Raw genomic sequence first — 26882 nt, 5'->3', positions numbered from 1 at the left:
CTAAGAGAAGTTTAAACCGTGTTTAGCAGATCCGCTGGACACAATGCAAGCACTGAGGCACATTGAGTGTATATATTACAGAGAAATGTAAAGGATTTAATGTGAAATGCAAGGAATATAAATCAAACGGGGAAATGTGAACAGGGACACATATGACCATAATAAAAACGAAAACATCCTCTTTTTGGTAGAATCGTTTCCCTCTTGTCCAAATGTTAAAGTATCGATGACATTTCAACAGGAGCAGGTGAGCAGAGACACAGTAAAACACAACGCTCCCCACATCGGCAGAGGATTGCATTTTTCTGCTCATGTTTTGCTCAGTCTCAAGGAAGCCAAAGTAACCGCAGGTGAAACCTCCCCCCGTCTATCACATGGGCACCAGACACATCGCGCTGAGACATGGGCCACCTCAGCCGTCTGACACACAGAGGCTGACACATCTTGCGGGTCATGCAGCTTCAACATGATTAGCTTCACCACCGCGCTTTACCTGAGGACTCTGCTTCTAGGGCTGCTGCACATCCAATGTGGTGAGAACTAATTTGGATTTTTTTATTTAGAATATGTATGTATATTTTTACTTATGTTGAGGCTTGGATGGACGTCAACGTATTAATACGTTGACGTCCATCCAAGCCTCAACATAAGTAAAAATATAATTGCTCTTTATAAATATCTGACGGTGGTGACGAATATGTGGGACACATTTTGAGCAACCACAAATAATAGTAAATATTGTTCAAAACTCACTGTTTGTAGTTTTTAACACATATTACAATGTACTCTTTCATGTGGTTAAGATATTATTAAATTAAATTATTACTTTTAGTTTTTTTAATCAAGTTGAATATGATTATCCTAGCTGAGGACAACTGATTTTGTAGGCAATGGGTCAGCATATGATCATTAAATTGATACAAATTAAAAATAAACCTATAAAATAATAAATAATTTGTGCAAAGGACCTCCTGATTATAACCTTGATTCTTTTTATTCATGAAAATGTTATTAATTTCCAACAGAATTAGCACTTTTCTTAGTGGGACATGTTTTATCCAAATTCCCAAGATTCAGTGATTAATATTATATTGTTATTTACAGTACTTCATATTTATTCACTAGATATAATTTTCTGGAAATGTCTAAATAATGCTCACTCTCCCTCAGCGTGTGACTTCTCTTCTGCAGCTATTTTTAAATTTATTACAAAACATCTCAGCTAGACAGTTTCTCAAGTCTAAAACATGCGTTTTAGACTTTTAGACAAGGGGATGTACCTCCATTAGGCGTCATAATACAATCTAGGAGAGTATCGTTCCGGGGTGACTTTGATTATTCCTATCGGGTTGGTTGTGGACCTTCTCTCTCTGCACCAAATCATATCCACAGTACAATTAAGGGGAACCAAAACTGTCCGATGTAGAAATCAGAAACCTAATGTGTATTCAATGTAGAGATCAAAAACGTAACGTGAATTCAATGTAGAAATCAGAAACCTAACGTGAATTCAATGTAGAGTTCAGAAACGTAAAGTGAATTCAATGTAGAAATCAGAAACCTAATGTGAATTCAATGTAGAGATCAGAACCCTAACGTGGAGCTGCTCCCCCCCCCCCGTCCCCGTCCCCTGCTGTGTCCAGGGGCCCGCGTGCTGACGGAGGTCCCGTCGGGGCCTCTCTACCGGGTCGTAGGCCACCCGCTCCGGGTTCCCTGCAACGTGAGCGGCTTCCGGGACGCTGAGAGTGAGAAGGGCTTTCAGGTTCTAATGCAAGTCCCGGAGGGCAAAATGGACATCAACGTCATCAGCACCAGAGATCCACACTTTGCCTGGGGCAAGTTTAGCGGCCGCGTGAAAAGCAAGGAAATCACCCTGGAGATGTTGGCACCCAACTCGGCTCTCTTCACCATCGGCGAGTTGAAGGCGAGCGACGAGGGGGAGTATGAATGTGCTGTGGTAAACGACGAAGTCGCCTATGACGGATCCTACTTTGCTAAGATCATAGTGAAAGGTAACATCCTCTTTGGGGGTACCGAAATGTTTATGGGGATATGTATTCTCATATAGAGCACCAAAGGTGTTATCTATATCTAATTAGAACTCACTGCTTATTCCCCATCTTGTGAAGCGGACCGTAAACTCAGTGATTGAATGAATCTTTCTCTTCCTCCGTTGTGGAATCAAAGTGATCGACAACACCCTGACCGTCTCCTCCCCGCCCCCCCCCCTCGCTGAGCCTGGACGAAGGCGACCCGCTCTCTCTGACCTGCCAGGCCTCCAGTAACACCGTCCAGCATACCCACCTGTCTGTCACCTGGTACCTCCACACGGACGGGGAAGAGCCCCCCCAACCCATCGTCTCCCTGGACAAGGACCTGACCCTGAGCCCCGGGCCGAGGTTCAGAGAACGCTACGGGGCCGGGACCGTTCGGCTGGACAAAGTGGGCGAGGCCACGTACCGGCTGACCATAGCCCAGGTAGAACCGTCGGACCAGGGAGTGATCTACTGCCAGGCCCGGGAGTGGATCCAGGAGCCTGACCGGTCCTGGTACCCGATCACGCAGAAGGACTCGGAGACCACCGCACTGACGGTCAAAGCTAAAGGTAAACTTTCGTCACTTACTGTCACAGAAGTCTTCTTAGATCACCCAGCTGCCGTGCGGTTCCTTGTCGCCTGTGGTTTCTGCAGACTGACAGGATGCGTGCAAACAGTGCACGAATAGCATTTCTTCTACCACTTCTCTAGTACTCCTTCTGCACACTAGACAAGGTGGAGGCTGAGCAGGGCTCTCTGACGGTGAGGCTGTCGGGGAGACCGGAGGCCCTGCGGGAGGGCCAGGAGCTGGCGTTAACCTGCAGCGTCGAGGGCCTGGCCGCCAGACAGTCGTTCTCCGTGGCCTGGCTCCGGGACGGCTCGGAGCTGGCCCGCTTCGGCCCCACGGGCGTCCTGCATGTGGGGGCGGAGCACGGCGACCGCCACACCAGGGGGGAGCTGCTAGCCACCAAGACCGGCCCAAGGGAGCACCTGCTGGTCCTCAGGCCGGTGAGGGTGCAGGACCAGGGGGGGTACGTCTGCAGAGCCTGGCCCCAGGACCGTAAGGAGGACGAGAGCTTCACGCAGGGCCAGTACCGGGACTCCACGACCCAGGTGGTCAGCATCTCAGCCACAGGTGTGGCAGAACCCCTCGGGGTCTTTAGGGTCACGAGGGGGAGCAGGAGGGCAGGGGGTTGTGGTCTTACAGACGGAGTGTTAGACAGCCTTTCCCTCGATTCAGTATCGAAAATTAAGTCCATCGTCGTTGATAAAGGTCGTGGATCAAATGTACATTCTATTTAAACAGCTGATGTGTAAAGCCAAAGCGACTTACAATAAGTGCAAAAAGTGCAAGAATCATTCGAGTACTTACAATTCCTCATATTTTAGGCAACTTTGATTTCCTTTTCTACAAAATAGGAAGAAAAAAGTAGCAGGGTGAAGTAACTTCCTCTTCCTGGTCAGCTTTATTAATGTCTGTCTGTTGCTCCATAACGGTTCATGTATATTTACTTGACTAGTTGCGTCTAAACTGGTGCACTGCCATATTAAAAACATGAGCTTGGTTGTTCCTGCTGTGAGAAGGGCCCTGAACATCTGTATAATTTCAACCAAGCTTCGGACCTGGGGAGACAGTGCCTTCTCAGTTACCGCACCCTCCCTCTCGACTCCCCCCCACCCAACCACATCCGACAGGCCAACAGTCTCCCTTCATTTAAACCTCAAAACCCACCGCTTTAAGGCTACTCTCATCACATCACCTCCTTCCCTTGTCTCCCCTTCCTCCTTTGTTATCTTTTTACTTTTATCCGTTCTTATCAAACTATTTATTTTGTGTTCACTCGTCTTTGAGTTCACTCGACTTGGGTTGTTCCAAAGCGTCTCTGAGTCCTTAGGAAAGTGCCATATGAATCGAATGTGTTATTATCCCTTTGTTGACAGCGAGTGAGCTGTCCGTCCAGATGGGGGATGAGAGTGTCGCGGTCACGGAGGGCGGTAGGCTGCAGCTGACCTGTAGAGTGACCGGGTTCAGCGGTCGACTCTCAGTCACCTGGGAACACAGGTCCGGCCCCTCAGCCACGGGTCTCCCCAGACAGGTGGTGGGCCTCAGCCAGGAGGGGGTGGTGGAGCCGGGGCAGGGCTTCGCCCAGAGAGACGTCAGAGCCAGGCGACCGGCGGCCGACACGTTCACCTTGGAGCTGGAGGAAGTGCGCCCCTCCGACGCGGGCACCTACGGGTGCACCGTGTCCGAGTGGACCGCCGAGCCCACCGGGGACGCCGACGTGTCCCACAGCCAAGCGAAGCCGTGCACTGTGGATGTCGGCCTTTTAGGTGAGTAGAACCTGGTTCTGTTCTGTGGCCTTTCAATCGGTTTCAGGATTCAATGACAAAATGTGATAAAAATATCCATTAGCTTAGGACTTTTACCTTTCCCACACTACACATTCTATACTAAAAACTACAAGCAAGCAATTGAAGCGTTAGAGTCACAATGTGTGCAATTTCCACTAGCTCCTAGCTTGAATAATGTATATATATAACATGGGCATATCTCAAGATTGACCAAAAGTATTAACTTCGCAATGAAAATACCTCCTATGACTGATATGTTCTACTAACAAAAAAGTACCCCTCTTTCTTTACAAGAATATTACTATCGACATTCACAAAACCCCTCCGACTTACCACAACCCCATCCTGCTCACCCTAAGCCCCTCCCACTCATTCTAAAACCCCTCCCACTCAGCCTTAAGTCCCTCCCACTCACCCTAAACCCCTCCCATTCACACAAACCCCTCCCACTCAACCGAAAACCACCCCTACTCACCCTAAACCCCTCCTTACCCATCTTAAACCACTCCCACTAAACCCCTCCCACCCAACATTAACCCCTCCTACTCAGGCCACCCAGTCAGCCGAGGTAAGCTAGCTCGCGTCACGCGGTTCCCAGCCAGTCAAAGCGGACATAGCACCTGAGTCCTAAAAGACTCCCGCCTGCTAACCCGGAGGGGCTCAATGTCACACCTTGACGCTTTGATGTTGCCCCCCCCCCCCCCCCCAGAGGACGCCCTGAAGCTGACCCTGAAGGGACGCGATCCAGTGGCGACGTTGGGGGGAGACGTGGAGCTCTGGTGCCACGTCAAGGCCCCCCGCATCCCCATGACGCTGACGTGGACCCTGCGGCGCGACGGGTCCCCCGCCGACAAGCTCCTGGAGCTGTCCCCGGACGGCGCCATCACCTGGCGGGGGGGCTGGCAGCAGCGCTACCAGCAGCGGGTGGAGCGGTTCAGTGAGGCGGTCCTCATTCACACGCTGCGCATCGCGGGGGCGACGCCCAGCGAGGCAGGCCGCTACCAGTGCGAGGCGTCGGTGTTCCTGGAGAAGAGACACAAGAAGATGCACCCGTCCAACGAGCTGGCCGTCATGGTGTCCCGACCGGGTGAGGTGACATCTGGGGGGCTACGGTCCATGAAGGCATTACAAGCCATTAGAAATAACTAATAATACATTATTTATATATGTATGTATACAAAATACAAGGGTTCTTAAGTAACGAGGGTTAGCTAACCCTATTTACATTGACGGGCTGTCCCGTCATTGTCAATACGATTTATTTCGCTTATATCACAGTTGGCAACACTAGATAAGAGTTACTTTAATGTAGAACAATATGGTATTTTTTTAATCAGCTGAATTGTAGCTATTCTTCTGCGCCACTTGGAGCATATTGTTTCTGCGTTATCGACAAGTTTATCTTGAATAAACCTGTCCAGGATGTTCTGTTATTGGAATTAATGTACCGTAACGGAACAACCTGTGGTGGTTTAGACCTTAGATAGGATTAAACCCTACAACACATTGCTGGCTGGCAAATTTCTTTAAAGACTTAAAATAAAATAATAAAACACAAATCCATCACTTAAATTGAATGTATGAATAATGATACAGCCCCCGTCCTCCTCATTGTCCCAGCCTGTTTGTTACCTGGTGTGGGAGTAAATGAGGAACCGCTCCATCGGTGTACTGGTGGGTTCTTAGAAATCACTGGTTAACCACCTTAGGCGCCTGGTCTCGGGAATGACTTCCGAAATGAATTGTTGTTTTTTAAATTATATATAAAAGCAATTATATATATATAATCTTTTTATCATAATTATTTTAATACATATAATCGCTATATTACTGTATGATCAGGAGTTGATTACGTTACCATTCCACACAAAAAGAAAAATCTTTTTGTAAGTATATTATATATTAATATATATCTATTTAATCATAGAAAATGAGTTTGTGTGTAGTGAATGCCTTGGGTTGTGTCTGTAGGTGTCATTCTGTTGCTCGTCCAGGAATGCAGTAAATAATCTTCATTCAAAAAATAAAATCTGGACTTCACTCACTCCTAACCCCTGACCGCGGCCCCGGTCAGGAGCCTTGGTCGGACCGATGTACGAACGAGTGCTGGCCAGACGCGTTCAGGAAGGTGTCTGAGGGGCCGTCATGTTGCTGACCGCCGGCCTCTGTCTGTTCTCCTAGAGAGCAAGCTCTCCCTGGACGCCCAGTCAATCAGCGGCCTGCTCGACGCCAACGTGGTGGTCACCTGCTCCGTGACCAAGTCCACACCGGGCAACACCCGCTACGCCGTCACCTGGCGGGAGGAACAGAACAACCGCACCCTCCTGGTCTCGAGTCGCGACGGCGTGGTCACTCCCGGAGCTCAGGCGACGCCCGGCGACGAGCAGCGAATCAGCATGCAGCAGAGGGCGGGCCCTAAATTTGAGCTGACCATTCGCCGTGCCCGGATCGGGGACAGCGGGAAGTACTCTTGCGTGGTCGTGGAGTGGCTGCAGGATCCCAACGACGACTGGTTTGATCTGCCGCCGGTGCGAGCGACCATGACGGTGCAGATCTCAGAGCCAGGTCAGTGATCCGAGTGGTTTATCAGGTCTGCGTGTTCATGTCACCGACCGACCTCCTGATAGATATAGGACCCCAGAAGCTGTGAACACAATCAGGATTTCAGACCTGGGCTTCATCTGAATCTTCAAGTCGAATGTTTGATTTTGTAATTCTGGATTAAGATTCTGTATTTTGAACGTTATCTTAAGAATCAGAAACACCTGCCCCCTCTTCTCCCAGTCTTCCCCTTACAGGTGGACCATGAAGAGCGCCACCTGATGGTCACCGAGGGCGACGACGTGGACCTGAACTGCAGCCTGACCGAGTGGGGGTTTCGGCCCGGCACGGCTTTCTCCCTCGCCTGGTTCTACACGGGCCCCCATCCCGGGGAGAACTTCACCCTGGCAGAGCTGACCCAGGAGGGTCTTCTGACGCGACCGTGGGGGGGAGGCCCAGGCAGGAGGCTGTCCCTGTCCCACCCCGACCTCGGCGTCTTCCGGCTGAGTCTGCAGAGCTCCCAGCGGGGGGACGGGGGGGTCTACTGGTGCCGGCTGGAGCAGCACCGGCTGGACCAGAATGGCCGCTGGCAGCAGGTGGCCGTGGACACGTCTGGACGCACGCACCTCAACGTTGGGGTCCCAGGTACGATGGTCCCGGCCCACTGGCTGATGAGGACATGTGTGATCTGTGTGTGTGTGTGGGATACTGATAGCATCGCGATACAGCGATTCTGATCAAGATGTATGTGTACCTATGAATACAAGATTACCTTGAAAAGGTAAAGTGCTGGATTTAAAAATAAAAAATCGATATTGGGTGCCAGTGTATCGTTTATCGTATCTCACTCAGATGGGCGAAGATATAATCGCCGTATCAATATATTGTGCCACCCCTAACGTACGCTGTGTGTCCCCTCAGAGGGTAGGCTGTCCGTCGGAGGAGGAGGAGGAGGAGGAGGAGGAGGAGAGGTCAAGGTGACGGTGGCTGCGTCCCACAACTTCACCGTCCCCTGCGACATCATCGCCCAGTCCAGCCCCACCTCCGCCTTCAACGTCACCTGGTTCTGGAGGAGGGAGGCGGGCGGCGCCGCAATCCCCCTCTTCACCGCGCACCCCGACGGCACGCTGCAGGACGTCAGCGGGCGGGGCGACCGGCTCCGGTTCCGCCGCCCGCGCCCCGCCCTCTTCAGCCTGACGGTGTCTGGGGCGGTGCCCGAGGACGGAGGGCTGTACAACTGCCAGGTGGAGGAGTGGCTGCTCTCCCCTTCCAGGAGGAGGGTGGGGTGGGCGCAGTGGTCCCAGGAGCTCATTGTCAACGTCCAAGGTAGACGACGCGCACACAGGGGGAATCATCTTTGAAAACGTATTAAGTTTAATATAAGGGACCATGAGTTAACCGTTTATTAATGCAGTCATAAGCATGACAGACAGTTGGTCTAGTAATCATTTACTTGCTTATTTATTTTGTAATATTTCTTTAAACAGGCAATATGGATGCCGCCTCAGACTTCTCTTCTTCAGCCATCATTCAAGGGGTCCTCATAGGCCTGATCGTACTCCTACTGGTGGTGGTGGGGGTCCTGGTGCTGAAGATACGACAGGGCTCGACCAAAGAGGCCAAGAAGGAGGCCTCCCTCTGGACAGAGGGACTCTTCCTGAAGGGCAAACCCCCCAAGGAGGGGGCCGAAGAAGAGTAGAGGAGGAGGAGAGGAGAGGAGAGGAGAGGAGAGAGAGGAGTGGAGGAGAGGAGGGGAGAGACGAGAGGAGAGGGGGAGGCGAGGAGAGGAGAGGAGGGGAGAGAGAGGAGAGGAAGAGAGGAGGGGAGAGAGGAGAGGAGGAGGAGAGGAGAGGGGAGAGAGGAGAGGAGGGAGAGTAGAGGAGGAGGTGAAAGGAGAGATCAGAGAGGAGAAGGTGAGGAAAGGAGGATTGACTAATTTCATAGACGTCTTTTACGTTCTCAGCAGTAAATTAAACAAATGTTTTAAACATGTACTGAGCGGCCTCCCTCAGTATAAGGTAAGGAAGGAAATGTATTGTGCAGTGATGTGGCTTTTTTTTGCAAAACCGTTTGTTCATATCAGCATTTGAGGAGAAAATAAGGAAGTTAAAAGTGTGGTCAGAGCGATGGGAACAGAGAGAGGTCTGGCTGAATCATCTTGCCGGTTGCGCAGATTCAGTGGCAAGCTTTGCGGTACTGTCTTATCTGAAGGCCAGTGTCCTGTGACTCATTGACTGCGTCACTGTGGCCAGACATCATCAAGACACAAATAAGATAAGATTCAAGTGTAATTTGTTAGAAGGTGCAGTTTGCTGTTCCAGACTGACTGCCTGCCACCGTAGGAACTCATTCAGAAGCTCCCGGCTCACTTAAAAACCGATCCGAAATATGTTCCCTGATTCGTTGGGGGAACCCATCTTGCCTGTCAATCACAGGAGTTGCAACACTTGATGATGATCGAGAGACATAGGGTGGGAGAGAGGGAGGGAGGCGGGGAGGAGAGAGGGAGAGGGCAAGAGAGGGAGGAGATGGGAGGGAGGAGAGAGGGAGGGAGGGATTAGAGAGGGAGGGAGGAAACGTATTTTGGGTTGTTTCAGTTACCGCAGCCTCTCTTTACGTCTCTCAAATCTTACCCAGAGCAGCTTTAATATAGAGATGTGTGTATGTACTTGTATGACTTATCAGTAGACATGATTAAATTATACTTTCTTTGGAAACATTTTTGCATTCTAGATTGTTGTTCACTCTCTTTCGACGTGTCCCAATTGTACAACGTTATGGAATAATCTGCCCATAAGGGGTCACCATTGTAGCCTCCATCCAAGGCTGAACCAAACCCACCTCCACTCCACAGTCAGGCCTTGACATACTATCGTACGCTCCTCTTTTCCAGTTTGTTAAACAATCAAACAAACAGCAGTCGGTTGTTGCAAACCGTACAATGTGGAAATCAGAAGCATCATCCCAGGCTGGATGATCCTCCTCCCGTCCCCTGCTGGCATCAGGCGGGCCCTACGGAGGTTCCCCGTGGCCCCCTGTATCGTGAGCGGCTTCGTTGTTCAAGACATCCCGCTTTCACATGGTCGGCAATAAAATAAAACCCATTCCTAAAAACTAATTTTGCATTAATCGCCTCAGCCTTTCAGGGGGAATTATTTTAAATTCGATGCGAAAAAATAACGGCTGCTTACGTCACGAGTGTCTTGCATAGCCGTGATACCTGAAACCCCGGCTCCATGAAAGGCAGCGGCGTGGAGATCGAGCCGTGTGACCGCGTAAAAAGCTTCACCCCTGTGTCAGCGTCCATCTGGAGACACTCAGGAGAGTCTCTGGTTCTGCTGAGGTGGTCTGATGAGCTTCACCGTGGAATGGTAAATGCCGGTCAGGGCTTATTCATAACTAGAACGTTCATTCGGAGATCGTCTTTGTGGATGATTGTATCTTGCTCATAGTTATAGTTCTGACACATGAAACGGCTTACTTAAAGGTCCAATGACATGCCACCAGGTGTGAGTGTGATTAGCCGTCACAAGCCTGTTTGAAAATCTGCCCCTTATTATATCCCAAGTGGGCGTGTATCCGTCAGCGAATCTAAAAAAAAAAATGTAGGTGCGTTTCCATCAAGTGGTTGGAGCGGGAAAACTACACACATTCCAGGGCTTGTCGTATCCTTTGGATAACATGCTCTCTCTTAGGTGCTGATATATAGTGGAATTGTGTTGTTTTCCATCGATGAGAGCAAGGAAAAGTTTTACCTCTTCAGCGGTCCACACGTATCTATTATTCCCATTAGTCATCTGTTCCATGGACGTATTTAAAGGTTACATTGTATATATTTATAATTCGAATTCGCCTTTATAACACAGATAGTCTAGGGTCTATAGCATATAACCGCCTTGTCTGATTATAGATTAATTCATTTTTCACAATTTACCAGCTCTCGTTTTGAAGACTATTCACCGCGCCATTCGTTTCAATGGGAATCGCGACCGTCTATACTTTCAACATCCTTCCCCTTCTCCATTTGTTTTTTACTCTCTCTCTCTCTCTCTCTCACTCACACTCACTCTTGTTCAACTTTAGAGTAGCTGATTCAATGTCAAAGTAACACCCGTATGAGAGCTTTGTATATATTTTGGGGGACAGGTTCCAATGTAGAGCTCTCGGCTCTCTCTCGTTTCTATGATGTTGCACTTGAAGCTTTCTTATTATTATTTAATGGACTCACATGAATATGCAACTTCTAGTTTTCATCTTCGTGATTGAATGCACTCATTGTAATTTGCTTTGGATAAAAGCATCCGTTAAATAATGGAACCTAATAATATCTGTGTGTTATGCGTTGGTTATCGCTTTTTTTTTCCAAACAGTTGTTGGGGGGAATAACAAAAAACACAAATACATCAAGTCATAGAGAAGAAGTTTTTGCTTAAAACAATGCAACAATGAAATTCAAACCTTTTATTCCGTTTATCTAACTGCCTTAGGGCACATCTCGTGAGCTGAAACAATGTTTTCCCGACACAATAAAAACTGAAACATAATCACATTGACTTTTTTTTTATGTAATCATTCCACAATACCTCAATATACCCCATTGCGTGGGCGGTTGGTTGTGCCCTACTTTATCTGTATCGGAAGAACATGGCTTACGACCCCCCAGATAAACGCAAATTGATCGACATTATTAAATAAGTTTACTTTATTTTATGCATTTCTTTGTTTCTTACACAATTGTATATGCCACTAGAGGGCGCTGTTGCCTAGTGCTCCAAGGCCGATTCATGTTTGTGGAGACGGTAGCAAACAGGGAACACACACTGCACTGATCAATACACCAGACAGGTCTATCAGACAAGTGTGCGATTGGGTTAACACAAAAAAAATGTTTCTATAAGACCAGTGTCTGTTCTGAACGGTTAATCCTCCATCGTGTAAGTGAAAAAATGCCATGATGGATTTATCGTGGAAGGGTGTATTTTATTATTTAAAGGAGGTAATTAAAAGCACCCTGCAAACTATTATCCAATGAGCATATTTTGAGCACTTTAAATATCAGCACATACCACCGCTTGCGTTTCACCAAGACGTAAAAGACGTGAAACGCAAGTGAAAGCACAACTGGTCCCAGGACCAATTGCTACTGAGCTGATTATAAACTTAATACATATATGTGTATTAAGTATATATATAACTTAACTACTTTAACGGCACCGACAATCCAAAACCCAAGTGGAATCTAGATGGAAAAGGTGTGTAGTTCAAAACCTGAGCAGCTTTTACTTCTTCGCCACCTACAGAGTTTGTCACGTACGATCATTCAAAACCCCCATGTTACTTTCCGTAGACATTTAAACATGGACCCAAGAGCCTCGGAGGCGTGACTTACTTTTCAGAGGTCTATTTCCCTTCAGTCCTACGTCTGGGTTTGCGGTATATTCCTCGGTATTTTCGTCCAAAACTGTGCGTCCATTCAGCGAACAGAGGGAGCGGCTGAGAACAATGACATTAAAGTCAGCTCCCGTTGAGGACATCTCAACGCGCGGTGTTTGGTTTGTTTAGAACCTGCACGCAACGTGATTCCCGGCCAAACGTTAGCAATTGGTAATGGCAGATCGAGAGTGGCACTGGGCAGATCCAATAGTTTTAAACTTCAACAGAAAACCGCCTTCAAATGAGTTAACGTTAGTCAATTGAGTGGGTCCAGACTGTACGAAGGCTGGTAGGACCATGCCAGGACTTTATTGCATCCTGCAAACAAATGTGTGCATGTGCTTAAAGGCAGAATTTTTTAACCATCACTGATGGTTTCGATATGACTAAATAATTGGGATTGCAAAGTTGCATTTTCCCTGTTGCTAAATGTTGCTTCTCTGTTGCTAACATTTTAGCTCCGGACTGATCGGGTTATTCCGGTTTGTTTGGGGACTTTATTGCATCCCGCACTAATTCCACCACAAGTTTGACACCCTCGCAATTTACTTACTTACTGAGTTAGGAGTCCTCTTGTGGGCTTTTAGGCCTAAAATAGTTTGTGAATTGCTCTTAGTAAAATAAATTAGGATTCCTAAATTTAAGACCGAAACGCCCATTATTTGTAGGAGTTTCTCCTAAATTCGCCGCTTATGAGCTACTATTAGCCCTAAGATTATTTGTGAATAAGGCCCAAGATATCTTGAATGTAGAAAAGTTGCATTGTTCAGGTTTTATATTGGCTATATGTATATTCCCCACAGTGTTATGCAGAGCCTGCAATGTTAGCGACCAACCAACACCTTAAAGGTTTCTAAGCAAATATGACTGTCCGCTTAATGGCAGTTTGGCCTCTGTGCTTAAAGGCAGAATATGTAAGATTTCAGCACTCAAATATGTCAAAATGACCAGACGACCTCACTGAATAATTTATTTACTTGTAAACTAACACTATCACAAATTTTTCCAACCACTGCTAATCTCAGAAAATTATTCTTTTAAAACGGAAGTCCCGTTCAGTTTTGTCGAGTCTTAACGACATCATCTCCCGTTCAGCACCGTAACAAAGTATTCATCTACACATTCCTGTTTGTGATTTTAGCTTTCGGTTTTGTTTCTCGGTTACTGCCCCGTTTTGTGAAACCTACCCAGAGTACCTCGTGTCTGTGGTGCAAAGTCCTCAGCAGTCCCACACACAATCAGCTTTTCGAAGGTGTTTTATGTGACGACTCTGCTCGTAGGACTGCTTCACCTCCAACCTGGTAAGACCTCAGGGGGAATCAAACATACTGAGAACTGTTTTATTTGGAGTGTTTGTGTTATTGGGGCAGCAGAAACCCAATATGGTATTTGGGAACAAATAGTTTTTTTCAGAATATAGTTATTTCATATATACACTTTGTATACACAATGTAATATATTATATTTGTGCTCCTTCTTCTCCTGCGGTACATTGCTACCCCAATATTCATCTACACATTCCTGTTTGTGATTTTAGCTTTCGGTTTTGTTTCTCGGTTACTGCCCCGTTTTGTGAAACCTACCCAGAGTACCTCGTGTCTGTGGTGCAAAGTCCTCAGCAGTCCCACACACAATCAGCTTTTCGAAGGTGTTTTATGTGACGACTCTGCTCGTAGGACTGCTTCACCTCCAACCTGGTAAGACCTCAGGGGGAATCAAACATACTGAGAACTGTTTTATTTGGAGTGTTTGTGTTATTGGGGCAGCAGAAACCCAATATGGTATTTGGGAACAAATAGTTTTTTTCAGAATATAGTTATTTCATATATACACTTTGTATACACAATGTAATATATTATATTTGTGCTCCTTCTTCTCCTGCGGTACATTGCTACCCCAATATTTAGTTTTTTAACCAGTTTTCTTTATACCATCACTGGTTGCTGAGGTCGTTTATAAGAATGTCTCTTTGGCGTTCCTGTTGGAACCGGGGTTAGTTTGACCTGAGGGGGAATGGCGTAGTGGAGGGGTTCACCTCAGGCTTGGCTCACCGCCCAGTCAGCCTGGGTCACCAGTAACAGTTTATTTCCCTCCGTTTGTATTCTGTCTGTTCAGTGTCCTTTGGTCAGAGCGGGGTTCACAATGTCCACATAGCCATTAGTTTAGACTTAGGTTTATTGTTCAAGTGTGGATTAAGAACTGAATGTAAGTTTTAAATGATGTTTATGGTTATAAAAGTTTATTGCTGGGATCACTATGAGAACACTTATATTAACACTTTAATATCCTAAAATAAGAAAAAAAAAAAAAAAGTAACAATCCCTACATTAACGATAGGTATCCACAAATACCTCAATGACAACTATCACCACTTTTACTTGAATACAAATAGTTATGCTGCCTCCACAAGTACAGATACTGGGCTCTGCTCTCTGCAGTGCCATAGTGTGTAAGTCTATACTTGTATATAGACATAAATTAATATATTTTAATGATATTATTGATATTGTGTCCTGCTGGATCCAGGCTGGACCCATGTTATATATTTTATTTACTTGTGAACTTACATTGTCACAAATTTTTCCTGAAACGGAACGTCCCTGTCAGTTTTGTCGAGTCTTAATGGCATCATCTCCCGTTAACCACTAGCATCCGGCAAACACGGGAAACACAGTGAGAGAGGACGGATGTCGGCAAACTACAATGGACAGCTATCCCCTCTATTTTATTATTTTATATTATTTTTCCGATTTTATTTTTAGTGAGTTAACACAAATCAACTCAAAATATATTTATAGCTGCAGGCAGACCGTGACAGGCCGTTTAAAACCCTGACCCAGACCATGAAGACCCTGATAGACCAAGAGGCCCTGATGCAGTCAATGAAGACCCTGACGAAGAACAATGAGACCTTTTTTGTTTGCATACGCTTAACAACACTGGAATAGCCTCAGCTTGGATCTGGTGATGGGCAAACCAATTTTCATGACCTTATGCCAAAAGGCTGAGGATTTGAGTCTTTAAAGTTTTCCATTGATTGCTTTAGCGCCCTCTATCGTATTATTTAGATGAAATTTAGCCTGGTTAACCTTGACCTATGCTTCTTTAAATACACCAAGTTTGGTTTTGATTGACTCAAGTTAACCCCGCCTTTTTTCACCAAACATTGATTGGGCTAATTTGGACGTCCAGCCACCATTTTGTTACAGGTTCTTGGACAAATGTCTACATGATTTCATGACTGTAGGTGAAAGGGGTCAAAAAATATGTCCGTCCAAAGAATGCATTTTCAGTTAATTGATATAGCTCCCCCTATCGCCCGATCTGGGTACAATTTGGAGAGGTCACAATTTCAGTTAACTGTTTTATTGCTCCATATAGCCCGATATGGAAATTTGGAGGGGTTCATCTCGACCCATGTGCCTTTGACTACACCAAGTTTGATGATGATTGGTTTAAGTTAACCTTGTCTTTTGGAATTAAGTTCATTTTGGACGATTTTGAGCCTCTGGCGGCCATGTTGTTTTGTCAATCAGCTTCATTTTACTTGAGCAGTTGGCAATTTGGTCCCCAACAGCCAATAAGTTGGTCCCGCTCAAATCAAACATTCCTTCTATGAACTGTGGTGATTTGAGTCACAGGCCACGCCCATTTCGATGCCACGTCCTAATTGAAAATATGTGGACTTGATCTTGTTCAGAATTTGATTCTCAACAACATAGGGGTCCATTTTGATGTTGATGTAAGCCTTTAAGTCTTTACACGTTTTAAACCACACCCTTTTTTGAAGTTAATGGCTTCTGGGCATTTTAGTTTTTATTGTACAGACTTCGCTTAAAGTCAGATTGAAGACATTGGTCCATAGATGATAGTTGCTACAGGATTTTTGGCTAAGTGAGAAAACCTAGAATCCTTGAGGAATTGAGTGTTTTAACAAAGTTTGAGATTGTCGTAAATCTATCCTAATAAAGTCATAGGGTCTTGAGGCATATTTGTTTATCATGAGGATATGCATGTGTTAACAAAGTTTCATGACTCTAAATCAGAGCGGTTATTAGATATGTTTGTTTAAAGTTTGCATATTTGGACTGTTGCGCCACCATTTGGCCAATCAGTGTAATATTTGCTCTCTGTTAATCTTGAGTAAGCCTCTACAGCTGTAGTGGGTTTCATGAAAAGCGTGTGAGCGGTTTAGGCTGTGTAAGTCAAACGTGGCGGAATAATAATAATAATAATAATAATAAAACTAACAATTACAATAGGTTGCCTTCGCACTGTGCTTGGCACCCTAAAAATAAATGTTTTGAATACAAAGGGAAAGTTGACAAAAATATTAAACTTTGACTACAGCTCCTCCAAGTTGAGCACTGTAACAAAGTATTCATCTGCACTGGTTTTCCTTTTTTTTCATATCCCTTTTGTGATTTTACTTTCAGTTTTGTTTCTCTGTAACTGTCCGGATAAGTGCAACCTTACCAGAGTACCGTGTGTCCGTGGTGCATAGTCCTCAGCAGTCCCACACACAGCCTCCTGTGGCGTCAACATGATGAGCTTTTCGAAGGTGTTTTATGTGACGACTCTGCTCGTAGGACTGCTTCACCTCCAACCTGGTAAGACCTCAGGGGGAATCAAACATAATGTTTTATGTGGGGTGTGGGTTTTCGGGGGGGGGGGTTGATTGTATTCGGGAAAAACAGTGTTTTTTTCCTAATATATTATTATTTCATGTATACATACACTTTATATATACAGTGTAATATATTATATTTGTGCTCCTTCTTCTCCTGCGGTACATTGCTACGCCAATATTTAGTTTTTTAACCAGTTTTCTTTATACCATCACTGGTTGCTGAGGTCGTTTATAAGAATGTCTCTTTGGCGTTCCTGTTGGAACCGGGGTTAGTTTGACCTGAGGGGGAATGGTGTAGTGGAGGGGTTCACCTCAGGCTTGGCTCACCGCCCAGTCAGCCTGGGTCACCAGTAACAGTTTATTTCCCTCCGTTTGTATTCTGTCTGTTCAGCGTCCTTTGGTCAGAGCGGGGTTCACAATGCAGTGTTGTGCCTGAACGCGTTCACTGAACGAAAGTTCATGAACTCGTTCATATTTTGGGCGAACGTGAACTGAACGTACTGTATTACTGCCTGATGAACGTTACTGTGAACTCGTTCATTCTGGTGTCAGTGAAGGGCACGCTCACTCGGTTTAACTTCGTTCAATGGGGGGGTTATTTCTCTATCAACACGGCGGATGCGCGCGCAGATCGCCGTGGTGTTTGACCGGTTGCCATGGTAATCCCGTGCGGTTCATTTGCAGTTGCGGTGTTGCCAGCTTACTGTTACATTAAAATGTAATCAGAAAAGGTGGTTATATGCTATAGACCCTATAGTATCTGTCATATAATGGCTGGGACGAATTTCAAATTATAAATATGTACACTTTATTTTGAAAGTATAGACCAGCGCGATTCCCATTGAAACGAATGGCGCGGTGATTATTCTTCAAAACGAGAGCTGTTAAATTGTGGAAAATGAATTAAACTGTAATCAGACAAAGCGGTTATATGCTATAGACCCTAGAGTATCTGTGGTATAAAGGCTGAGACGAATTTCGAATTATAAATATGTACAATCCATAACGTTTGCTCTCTGGCTCATAGCTCAGCGGAGTAGAATATCTCATAGAATCATTGCTTGTTGGCCGGAAACGGAAAGGGGGGCTGTTCACGTTTGGTTGTAGTCTTTTCGCTCGGTTCTCCGTCTCATCAGTAGGGCTAGAACCGAGCGAAAAGACTACAATCAAACGTGAACACCCATCCTTTCCGTTTCCGCCAACGAGCAATGAGTCTTCCAACAGAAATCAATGGGATTTACAAAATGCGCTAAATGTGGAATAAAACACGATAGAAACTGTATTTCGCTACGATACTTGATTCAACCACTCTATATCATCCTAGACAAACCACAAAGGGTGCTCAATGTTCAAAATACCGGAATAAACGAATAGCACACAGCAACATTTGAAAAAAAGAACTATGAACTAGTTCATTTTTTGGAACTGAGAACGTAGTTCAAAATTTTGAATTATGAACGTTTAACTGAACTAGTTCATTTTAAAATTTGTGAACTGAACTTTGAACTAGTTCACGAAGAAAGTGAACTTTCCCAACACTGTCACAATGTCCACATAGCCATTAGTTTAGACTTAGGTTTATTGTTTCAAGTGTGGATTAAGAACTGAATGTAAGTTTTAAAATTATGTTTATTGCTGGGATCAAAATGAGAACACTTATATTAACACTTTAATATCCTAAAATAAGAAAAAAATAACAACAATCCCTACATTAACCATAGGTATCCAGAGATACTCAGGATTATTTCGCCTTAATGACAACTATCTCCAGTTTTACCTGATTACAAATGGTTTTGCTGCTCTGCACATCCATATCATGTAAGGGCTTGTTCACACAACCTCCGTCCGTCGACGGATCTAATTGACTTTGCGGTTATGCAAATACACTCCATGCGTCTACTGCATCCATCCAAGAAATGTGGAATGATAGGATTGTTTTTAGTCACCTGTTGTTTGTGTAATCTTTTGTATTTATATCCACACATCGACTTTGTAGCAGGAAGCGATTTGATTGGCTGCAGTATGCGTCTACAAAGACTAGTCCCCTATACGTCAGACACGCCCTCGGTCATCCGTCTACGGACGCATGTAGTGTGAACAAGGCGTGTCTACTTGGACAGAGACATAAATGAATATATTTGAATGATATTGTGTCCTGCTGGATCCAGGCGGGACCCGCGTGTCCACGGAGGTTCCCAAGGGCCCTCTGTATCGGGCCGTCGGCCAACAGCTCAGCATCCCCTGCCATGTGAGGGGCATCAACGATAGCGCAAGCTGGATCGAGTTCGAGTTTCGCATGCAAAACCAGGGAACTCATCATGACATCATCAGCACCAGAGATCCAAACTATGGGGATGTCATCTTTAGTGACCGTGTGCGCAACAAGACAATCAGCGTGGAGCGCAGGGACCCCACCTCGGTGGTCTTCACCATCACCGCTCTGAAGGCGAACGACGAGGGGGAGTACGAGTGTGCTGTGGTGAACCAGGAAGGCAGCTACGATGGAGACTACTCTGCCAAGATCATCGTGAAAGGTAACGTCATCTTTGAATCTATTCTGATCAAATAGTACAGAAAGACCATCAGCAGCATAAACAATAAACACTGATTTAATTCTTCTTCCAGTGATTAAAGACACCTTGAGAGTCACCTCCCTGGCCCCCACCTCGTTGAGCCTGGAAGAAGGCAACCCGCTCACTCTAATTGTCAAGGCCTCAAGAAACACCGTCCAGAGAACACACCTGTCTGTCACCTGGTACCTCCAACAGGATGGGGAAAAGCACCCCCACCCGATTGTCTCCCTGGACCGGGACCTGACCCCGAGTCCCGGGCCGAGGTTCAGAGAACGCTACGGAGCCAGGGGCGTTCAGCTGGTCAAAGTGGACGGGGCCACGTACCGGCTGACCATAGCCAAAGTACAACTGTCGGACCAGGGAGTGGTCTACTGCCAGGCCGTGGAGTGGATCCAGGGCCCTGACGGACACAGGAACCCAATCTCCTGGAAGCTCTCGGAGAAAACCCCTGTGAATGTCACAGGTGAAAGTGAGTCACCTCATATAATTTACCGGCACATAGGTGGACTTAACGTCACTGCATGGACACCAAGGATTGTCGCAGCATTTCTGAGAATTGACGCAAAATACGATGGGTTAACCATGATAGTAAGCTTCCTTGAAGGGGAGGATTGGTGGCTTGGTGTCATTTCCTTCTTTTAAATTTCAAAAAATAAAGGCATGATCGTTGATTTTAGAAAGTCATCACCCATGCCCAGGTGTTATTAAAGCTTGTGTAAAGGTTAACTTAGTTATTAAAGTCAGCTTTGAATTCTATAAGCACTGCGCTGTATCTCTATTGCTTAGAAGTTTGCATCTAGGAGGTAACAGAAACACGTTCGCTGCAGATGAACCCTGCCTGAAAACACATTATAGCGTGGCAGGATGTGGTCTACATTGCAAACCAAGTCTGTTCTCAATGCTCCACTTCGAGGTCGTTACCTACCGGGTTTCTTGGTGGCCGTGAGTTCGCAATGTTGATTTTTTGCAGTGCTTCACACCCCTGACATCTGTAAATACAGACCAGTATCTCAGACAGCACCCTGATTTCAACCCGCTTCTTAGAATGTCTGGGTTAGCAGGTCCAGAGAGCTGTAGCACGCCTCGTGTTCAACCAAAATTCTCCCATGTCCCATGACATCCGCAAGATTTGAGACTCACTTGTTCAAAGTTCAGCTGGACTCTGCATCACCTCCCCCCTTCTCCTCCCTTACTCTCCTCAAAAATAACCTCTTAAGCACTTATTGTTTGTTGTTACATCCTGGCACTTAAAAGTAGTACTTAGCATTGTGTAGAATCTTATCCTAGCTATCTGTGTTGCATACGGGGAATGAGTTAACCTAGCGATTGTTAGAGCTCAGCACTTGTTTCCATGAACATCCTTACTGTACCATCAGCGATATATTGTGTTTCTCTTTCTTCTGAGAATGTACCTTTTGGATAAAAGCGTCCAGCTAAATGCCCTAAATGTAAATGTTCTTTCTTAACAGGCAATGAGAGGGCATCCTCAGGCTCTGGACCTTCTTCAGGGGTCCTTCCAGGCATCCTCACATATCTGATCGCGTTGGTCCTGCTGGCGGTGGTCTGGTGATGACGATACAGGGCCAAGGAGATGGACCCCCTCTGAAGTCCCAGCCCACCCTGGAGGACTGAAGGAGAGGAGGAGAGGAAGGGAAGTAGTAGGGGAGGAGAAGGAGAGCAGGGAGTAAAGGAGGGAGTAAAGAAGAGAGGAGAGGAGAGTGTAGAGCAGGGAGTAAAAGTTAGTTAGTTAGTTGTCCCCTTAGGGAAATTCTTTTTTTTTCAGTTTCCTTCAATCATTTCTCATCATAGGCACATAAAGAACATACATGAGACATTTATACAGTTGACATTGGGGTTCGGTACAGGGGGATACATACATTGTTACATACATTATCTGTGGGGTTTTGCGTTGTTGAGTAATGGGATGGCGGATGGGGGGAATCAGGCTTCTGCTGAAACAGGCCTTTTTGCATCTTACCTCCGTTCTAGACGGAGATGAGGGAGTAAAGAAGAGGAGAGGGAGAGCAGGGAGTAAAGGAGAGAGGAGAGGAGAAGAGGGAGTAAAGGAGACAGGAGAGGAGAAGAGGGAGTAAAGAAGAGGAGAGGAGAGCACGGAGTATTGGAAAGATGGGAAAAAAGAGGTTGTTTAGCATCTTATCCTAGCTTTGTTTTTTGTTGTCTTAACTCGTTAAGACAATAACTTTCAATTTACAATTTACATTTATGGCAATAAACAAAACAAGTTTGTTGAAAATGTATTGCTCCAGACCCCCCTTGTTTAAAAACATGTATTTTTAGCCAAGGCAACACTTAGATGTTGGCGGTATGGTTCTGTTCTGCGAAGCCCCTGCCCGCTGGAGAAGTGACCCGCCCCCCCCATGGATAACAGATGTAAAGCAACTTTATATTTGTCTCAAGTCAATTGTTGCATTGGTTGCCTGTTTTAGCCAAGAGTTCATCTGGCTCCAAAGTGAAAGTCAACCTCATTTATAAGCCCAGCAATCTGCGGATTGGTCCCAAATATATTGTGACGCTCAACGCAATCATCAGCTTCGTCTGTAGTAAATACTGAGATTAATCGTCGTAACAACACCGCTCCAGTGGTCGTATTATTAAATTGCAGCTGGCTCAATCTTCAGGGTAAAATCCCGTATTTTGACCCTTTAAGGGAGAGCTCATTTCAGTCAGCGTATTGGAGAGTGAATCACAGTAAAAACTAAATTTTGTGTCAGTGTAGGCCGACAAGAACACAGGGAGTTGTTGTGCTTCCAACCCCCAAGCTGTAGGATGGCATAGGCATGTGTGTGTCTGTGCCCGTTTGTGTGTGTTGAGATATTCACCCCCAACTGCTAACCCCACAGGACGCAACCACACCGATAGAGGACACACACCTATCGGAGAATTCAACACCCCAGCTGTGATCTTAGCCTTAGTCTGTGCCCTTGCCTCAGACACAGATCTGCAACGTGTTGATGCTAGGAACAGGTCTAAAGAATGATATTACAAACACACACAATAAACCCTCGGTGTGTGTAAGGAGTACCGTATTTTCCGCACTATAAGGCGCACTTAAAAGCCGGTAATTTTCTCAAAAAACGACAGTGCGCCTTATAATCCGGAGCGCCTTATATATGGATCAATTGGTTAATTGGTTGATCCATACTGGTTGTAAACGGTGCTCTGTCAAAATGTTTCAGTATGAAAAACCAATTAAAACAATTTAATAATAATAAAGTGTTTCACTACGACTACGATAAAGCCACACCGCTTGCAGCATTACGGCTATCGTAGTCAGTGCACACAGCATTTTACTGCGCTTACTCACGGAAGGTCACACTATACGATCACAGAGCCAGGAAATCGGGCGGAAGACTGGCCACACTACAAGATTCGAGGGTGCGATGCTCTACTTTGTATCATTCACGTTTGCAAGATATTTAAAAAATCTAAGGTTTGGAACTGCGTAATTGTGTTTTACTTTTTTGTCATAAAGGTTCCAGTTTTATATCTGCTAAATGCAGCAACTCGTCCTCACAGTTGCGTTGCGCGTGACGAGCTATACAATTAGCACAGCTCCATCTAGTGGATGCATAATGCATCCCCAGTCAAACGTTTGACTGCAGTATCTTCTATGCTATGCGCCTTATAATCCGGTGCGCCCTATTTATGAAAAAAGTTCTAAAATAGGTCATTCATTGAAGGTGCGCCTTATAATCCGGTGCGCGTTATAGTGCGGGAAATACGGTACATGGCCGTCTGCTCACCGCTCGGGGAGGCCTGGTGCTCTCCCCTGGGACAGCGCGCTACTGGTCTGAGAGGCTGAGGACTCCTAACACAGACGCTGTTGAAATGGTGCAATACGCAGTAAGAGTCCTCTCGCTACCGGGGGATCCCTCAGCTGTCTACGCTCTCCATTGTTTGGCCTTTTTTAAGCGGTGTGCTCTGAAACAGTCGTACCTTGCGGATCATTACAACCTCATGAATCTACATACCCACTGAAAAAACATTGAATGTTATTTTGGTTGATAGCTGAACCGTTTTCTTCCTCGTCTCCCGCTGGGATTACTAAAGTGTGTTATTTAATATCCACCTGTGAATCGTTTTAGTATATCAACAGCCAGAAAAATGATTGTTTGCGCCCTCTTGGGTTTTAAACATTCAACCTACTCAATCACTGATCAGAGGTATATTTGCGAGACGTCTAAATAATTTTTTATTCGCACTGAACTTCAGTTCAGAGGCATAGGTGTGCATAAATGCCATCCCTGCATCAGGATATGTAGGCCGGCAGACGTGGAGTGATCTACGTCTGCTGGAGATCCTCCAGGGAAGACTGCGTTCAACAAGACAGGAAACAAATATAATAGATCCTCCATTTATGACTAAATGCATCTCTTTTCTTAGCGAGGAGGACCCCTTATTAAGTAACTCCCTGCGTTTGCCGTGGTTCCTCTCAGGGGGAATCAACCGTACATCCTAAAGTGTTATAAACAATTATTCAGTGACTTTAATAAACCATCTGAACCGTGTACCAACAGACATCAACAAGCAGCCAGTATGAATAACTGATCTGCTTGACATGTGATACTAATGCAGTGGGACTGTACACGCCTCTGATTGGCTGAGACATGGCATGAACACGGCACGCAGGCTCCAGCGACCTCATTTGAAGATGGTCAACAGAAGGGAGATGCTGGGACCTGGTCAGAGAGCCGGGGTCGCAGGCCTGGATCCGGACTGCTCAGATGGGAGGGCAATTACAGATTTGTGGTGGGCAAATATAGGCGAGTGCTACATGCAGCGCTCACCTGTTATTCTTAGGCTTTGTTATTTTAATATTCTCTACAAATGTTGGGACCCATCTCCTACAATTGTTCACCCAAGACTCCATTGGACTTTTAAAATGTTCTTATTACCTTGGAATCGCACGTACAAGTACTTTTTTTTTTATATTCCTTACTTTCATATTCTATTTTTAAAATATACATTTTATAATGGAAGTGAGGGTAGGGGGGGTTCAAGGGTAGATGTGTAGGTTAACTCATTATGGTCAGTATTAAACATCACATAATGCACAACATGCAGAAAAAGCCACACAACCAGGTAGAATTAGTTATATACGATTTTATATCAACACCATGAGTATACATTTCATAAAATCGCTTGCACATTGAAACATTTTGGGAAGCGTTTTGTCCGATGTCCAAACCCATTTTGAACACAAAGCGTATATCGTGAATCCAGCACAGCCATCTGTCCCTAACTCTGTCCCTAACACTGAACCCCGACGCCTTGAAGACAAGGAACCCTCGATGGAACACGCTAGGTGCATCCAAACGTGCAACAGATGGTGAGAAGGTCACGTGTGAGTGTGGAGGAGATGAATCCACAGGCCAAAGTCCCGTTGTATGAGTGTGGAGGAGATGAATCCACAAGCCAAAGTCCCGTTGTATGAGTGTGGAGGAGATGAATCCACAGGCCAAAGTCCTGTTATATGAGTGTGGAGGAGATGAATCCACAGGCCAGCGATGAGTGGCGGTTGTTGATCACTGAAATGTGGACAGAGGAAAACAGCATATTGTTCAGTTGACTGTCTAGGTAGTGTCACGTTATCAAAAGGTTATTACACCTGTAGTCAATTAACTCAATATCCATGTCCTCTTCAGCAGTTGGCTACTGACATGGAGGACTCCAGCTGGTCAGAGATACAGGTTTGACGCAGCTCAGGTGTGTCTGTCCAAGACTGGACACAGCATTTCAACTGCACCTTACAAAGACGGATGATATGAATACAAAAGGATACAATGATTCAGTTATTTAGCAGACCATCCGAGCCAAAGAGACTTGGTGAATTCAGACGTGCGTCGTGCCATGTAGTCTGAGAACTCAGGGGTAGAACCCAGTACCATTCGTTGGAGAGCCCAACACCCCATCCTGCCCTGTTGAGAGTTCCATCAGCACCAGACTCACCTTCCAGATGCAAGATCGGGTGTCACTCGCCCCACCCTGACATCCTTCACCAGGCAGGTCCTCCATCACCTCCCTCTGCCCCGCCTTCCTGTTTGTGGACAAACAGGGCCGTTTGGCCTCAATGTCTGGGCACAGTCACAGTGGTAGTTTGCTATAATGTCTGGTAGTAAGCGGTAGTTTCCCAGTACAAGTCATGTTCAGTTCATGCAAACATACCAGTACTACTTGTTGGCATGCAGGCTCGTGGTTCCCCAGGTGCATGGCTCCTCCGTCAGCTCTCCTCAGCCAAGGACTCCTGGTCAGTATAAACAGTGGTGGTAGTTGAGCAATTTGGGGGGGGGTATTCTTGTGACGCCCGGTTTAAACCAAAGTCCTTGCTGGAGCGTTAATGAGGGCATTAAATATGATTTGTTTTATTCTTTCCAACTCGCATAGAAACTGAAGCAAATGCAAAGCATCTATAGTTAGTAATCTTTGAAGTCAGAACACTTAAATATTCTAGTTGAGGAATATGCTGTTCAATTACATATATAATCGAGTCACTTAGTTCTGATCGTCAGGTGACAGAACACAATGATGACCCACAGCTGGCCTTTACCTTCCAGAGACCTCTGCAGTCGCATCGTAGTCCTCCGAACGGATCCCGGTGGGTCAGCGATACACTCAGGATATGAAAAAAAAAAAAAAAAACACTCGCACCTCAGTAGACACTTTCTTTATTTTAAAGGGGACATATTATACCACCAGGTGTGAGTGTGATTAACCTTACAAGCCGTTTGGAAAATCTGCACCATATGACATCACTAGGGTGCGTGTCCAACTAGATCTGTGCTGGATAGATGAGCAACGTTTACTTCAGTCCACTGGGTAGGCTGGTAGGCTGATCTATACAGCACAGATCTAGGTGGACACGCCCACTAGTGATGTCATATGGGGCAGATTTTTGAAATGGCTTGTTAGGCTAATCACACTCACACCTGGTGGTATAATATGTCCCCTTTAAAGAACAACAACGTTCAGAACTCATGTGAGAAACCAGACGCTGCAGCCTCACATGGAGAGCAAAAGTATGAGTGAACAAATCCTGTTCACTCACAGCTCCATTAGCCCAGGGACTGTTTTCTCAAAATCATTCTGATCAAAACGATGGCTGGAGAGGCCGATGTAGGGCTGGTGGAGTGGCTAGTCTAGCTGCCTACTCCATAACATTGAGGTGGCAGTGAAAGGTATAATCACCTCGGGGTCGGCTGTCATTACCCCCACGAGGGACGCCCTTCACCAGCAGGTCCTCAGCACGGCTCTATCAGCACCCCTCCATCACTGAGCCCTGGTCTGGAACAAACAGCA

General features: G+C 45.8%; 2 protein-coding genes across 3 annotated transcripts; both read left to right on the top strand.

Moving 5' to 3' along the window:
* Positions 1 to 331: 331 nt before the first annotated feature.
* Positions 332 to 9450, top strand: LOC307072973 (immunoglobulin superfamily member 3-like). Its single transcript, XM_079732579.1, is given in 11 exon segments — positions 332 to 533; positions 1644 to 2012; positions 2188 to 2219; positions 2221 to 2605; positions 2767 to 3171; positions 3978 to 4367; positions 5098 to 5475; positions 6570 to 6953; positions 7173 to 7574; positions 7851 to 8255; positions 8417 to 9450. Coding segments are annotated over 11 exon segments (3429 nt in total). The 5' UTR covers positions 332 to 466; the 3' UTR covers positions 8629 to 9450.
* Positions 9451 to 13529: 4079 nt separating this feature from the next.
* LOC307072975 (immunoglobulin superfamily member 2-like) lies at positions 13530 to 21821 on the top strand. Of its 2 annotated transcripts, none has more exons than XM_079732582.1 (6): positions 13530 to 13663; positions 13950 to 14059; positions 16799 to 16972; positions 19161 to 19526; positions 19618 to 20034; positions 21035 to 21821. In XM_079732582.1, the coding sequence occupies exons 3-6, from the start codon at positions 16906 to 16908 to the stop codon at positions 21133 to 21135; spliced, it is 951 nt and encodes a 316-aa protein (XP_079588708.1). In that variant the 5' UTR covers positions 13530 to 13663; positions 13950 to 14059; positions 16799 to 16905; the 3' UTR covers positions 21136 to 21821. The 2 variants fall into 2 exon arrangements, with proteins under 2 accessions (XP_079588708.1, XP_079588707.1); XM_079732581.1 differs by having other exon boundaries at positions 13556 to 13663; positions 13900 to 14059.
* Positions 21822 to 26882: the final 5061 nt, after the last annotated feature.

The sequence above is a fragment of the Pollachius pollachius genome, assembly GCF_949987615.1.
Source record: "Pollachius pollachius genome assembly, chromosome: 3".
Lineage (NCBI taxonomy): Eukaryota > Metazoa > Chordata > Actinopteri > Gadiformes > Gadidae > Pollachius > Pollachius pollachius.
The sequence above is the reverse complement of the archived record's forward strand: the minus strand, read 5'-3'. Positions and strand labels throughout refer to the sequence as shown.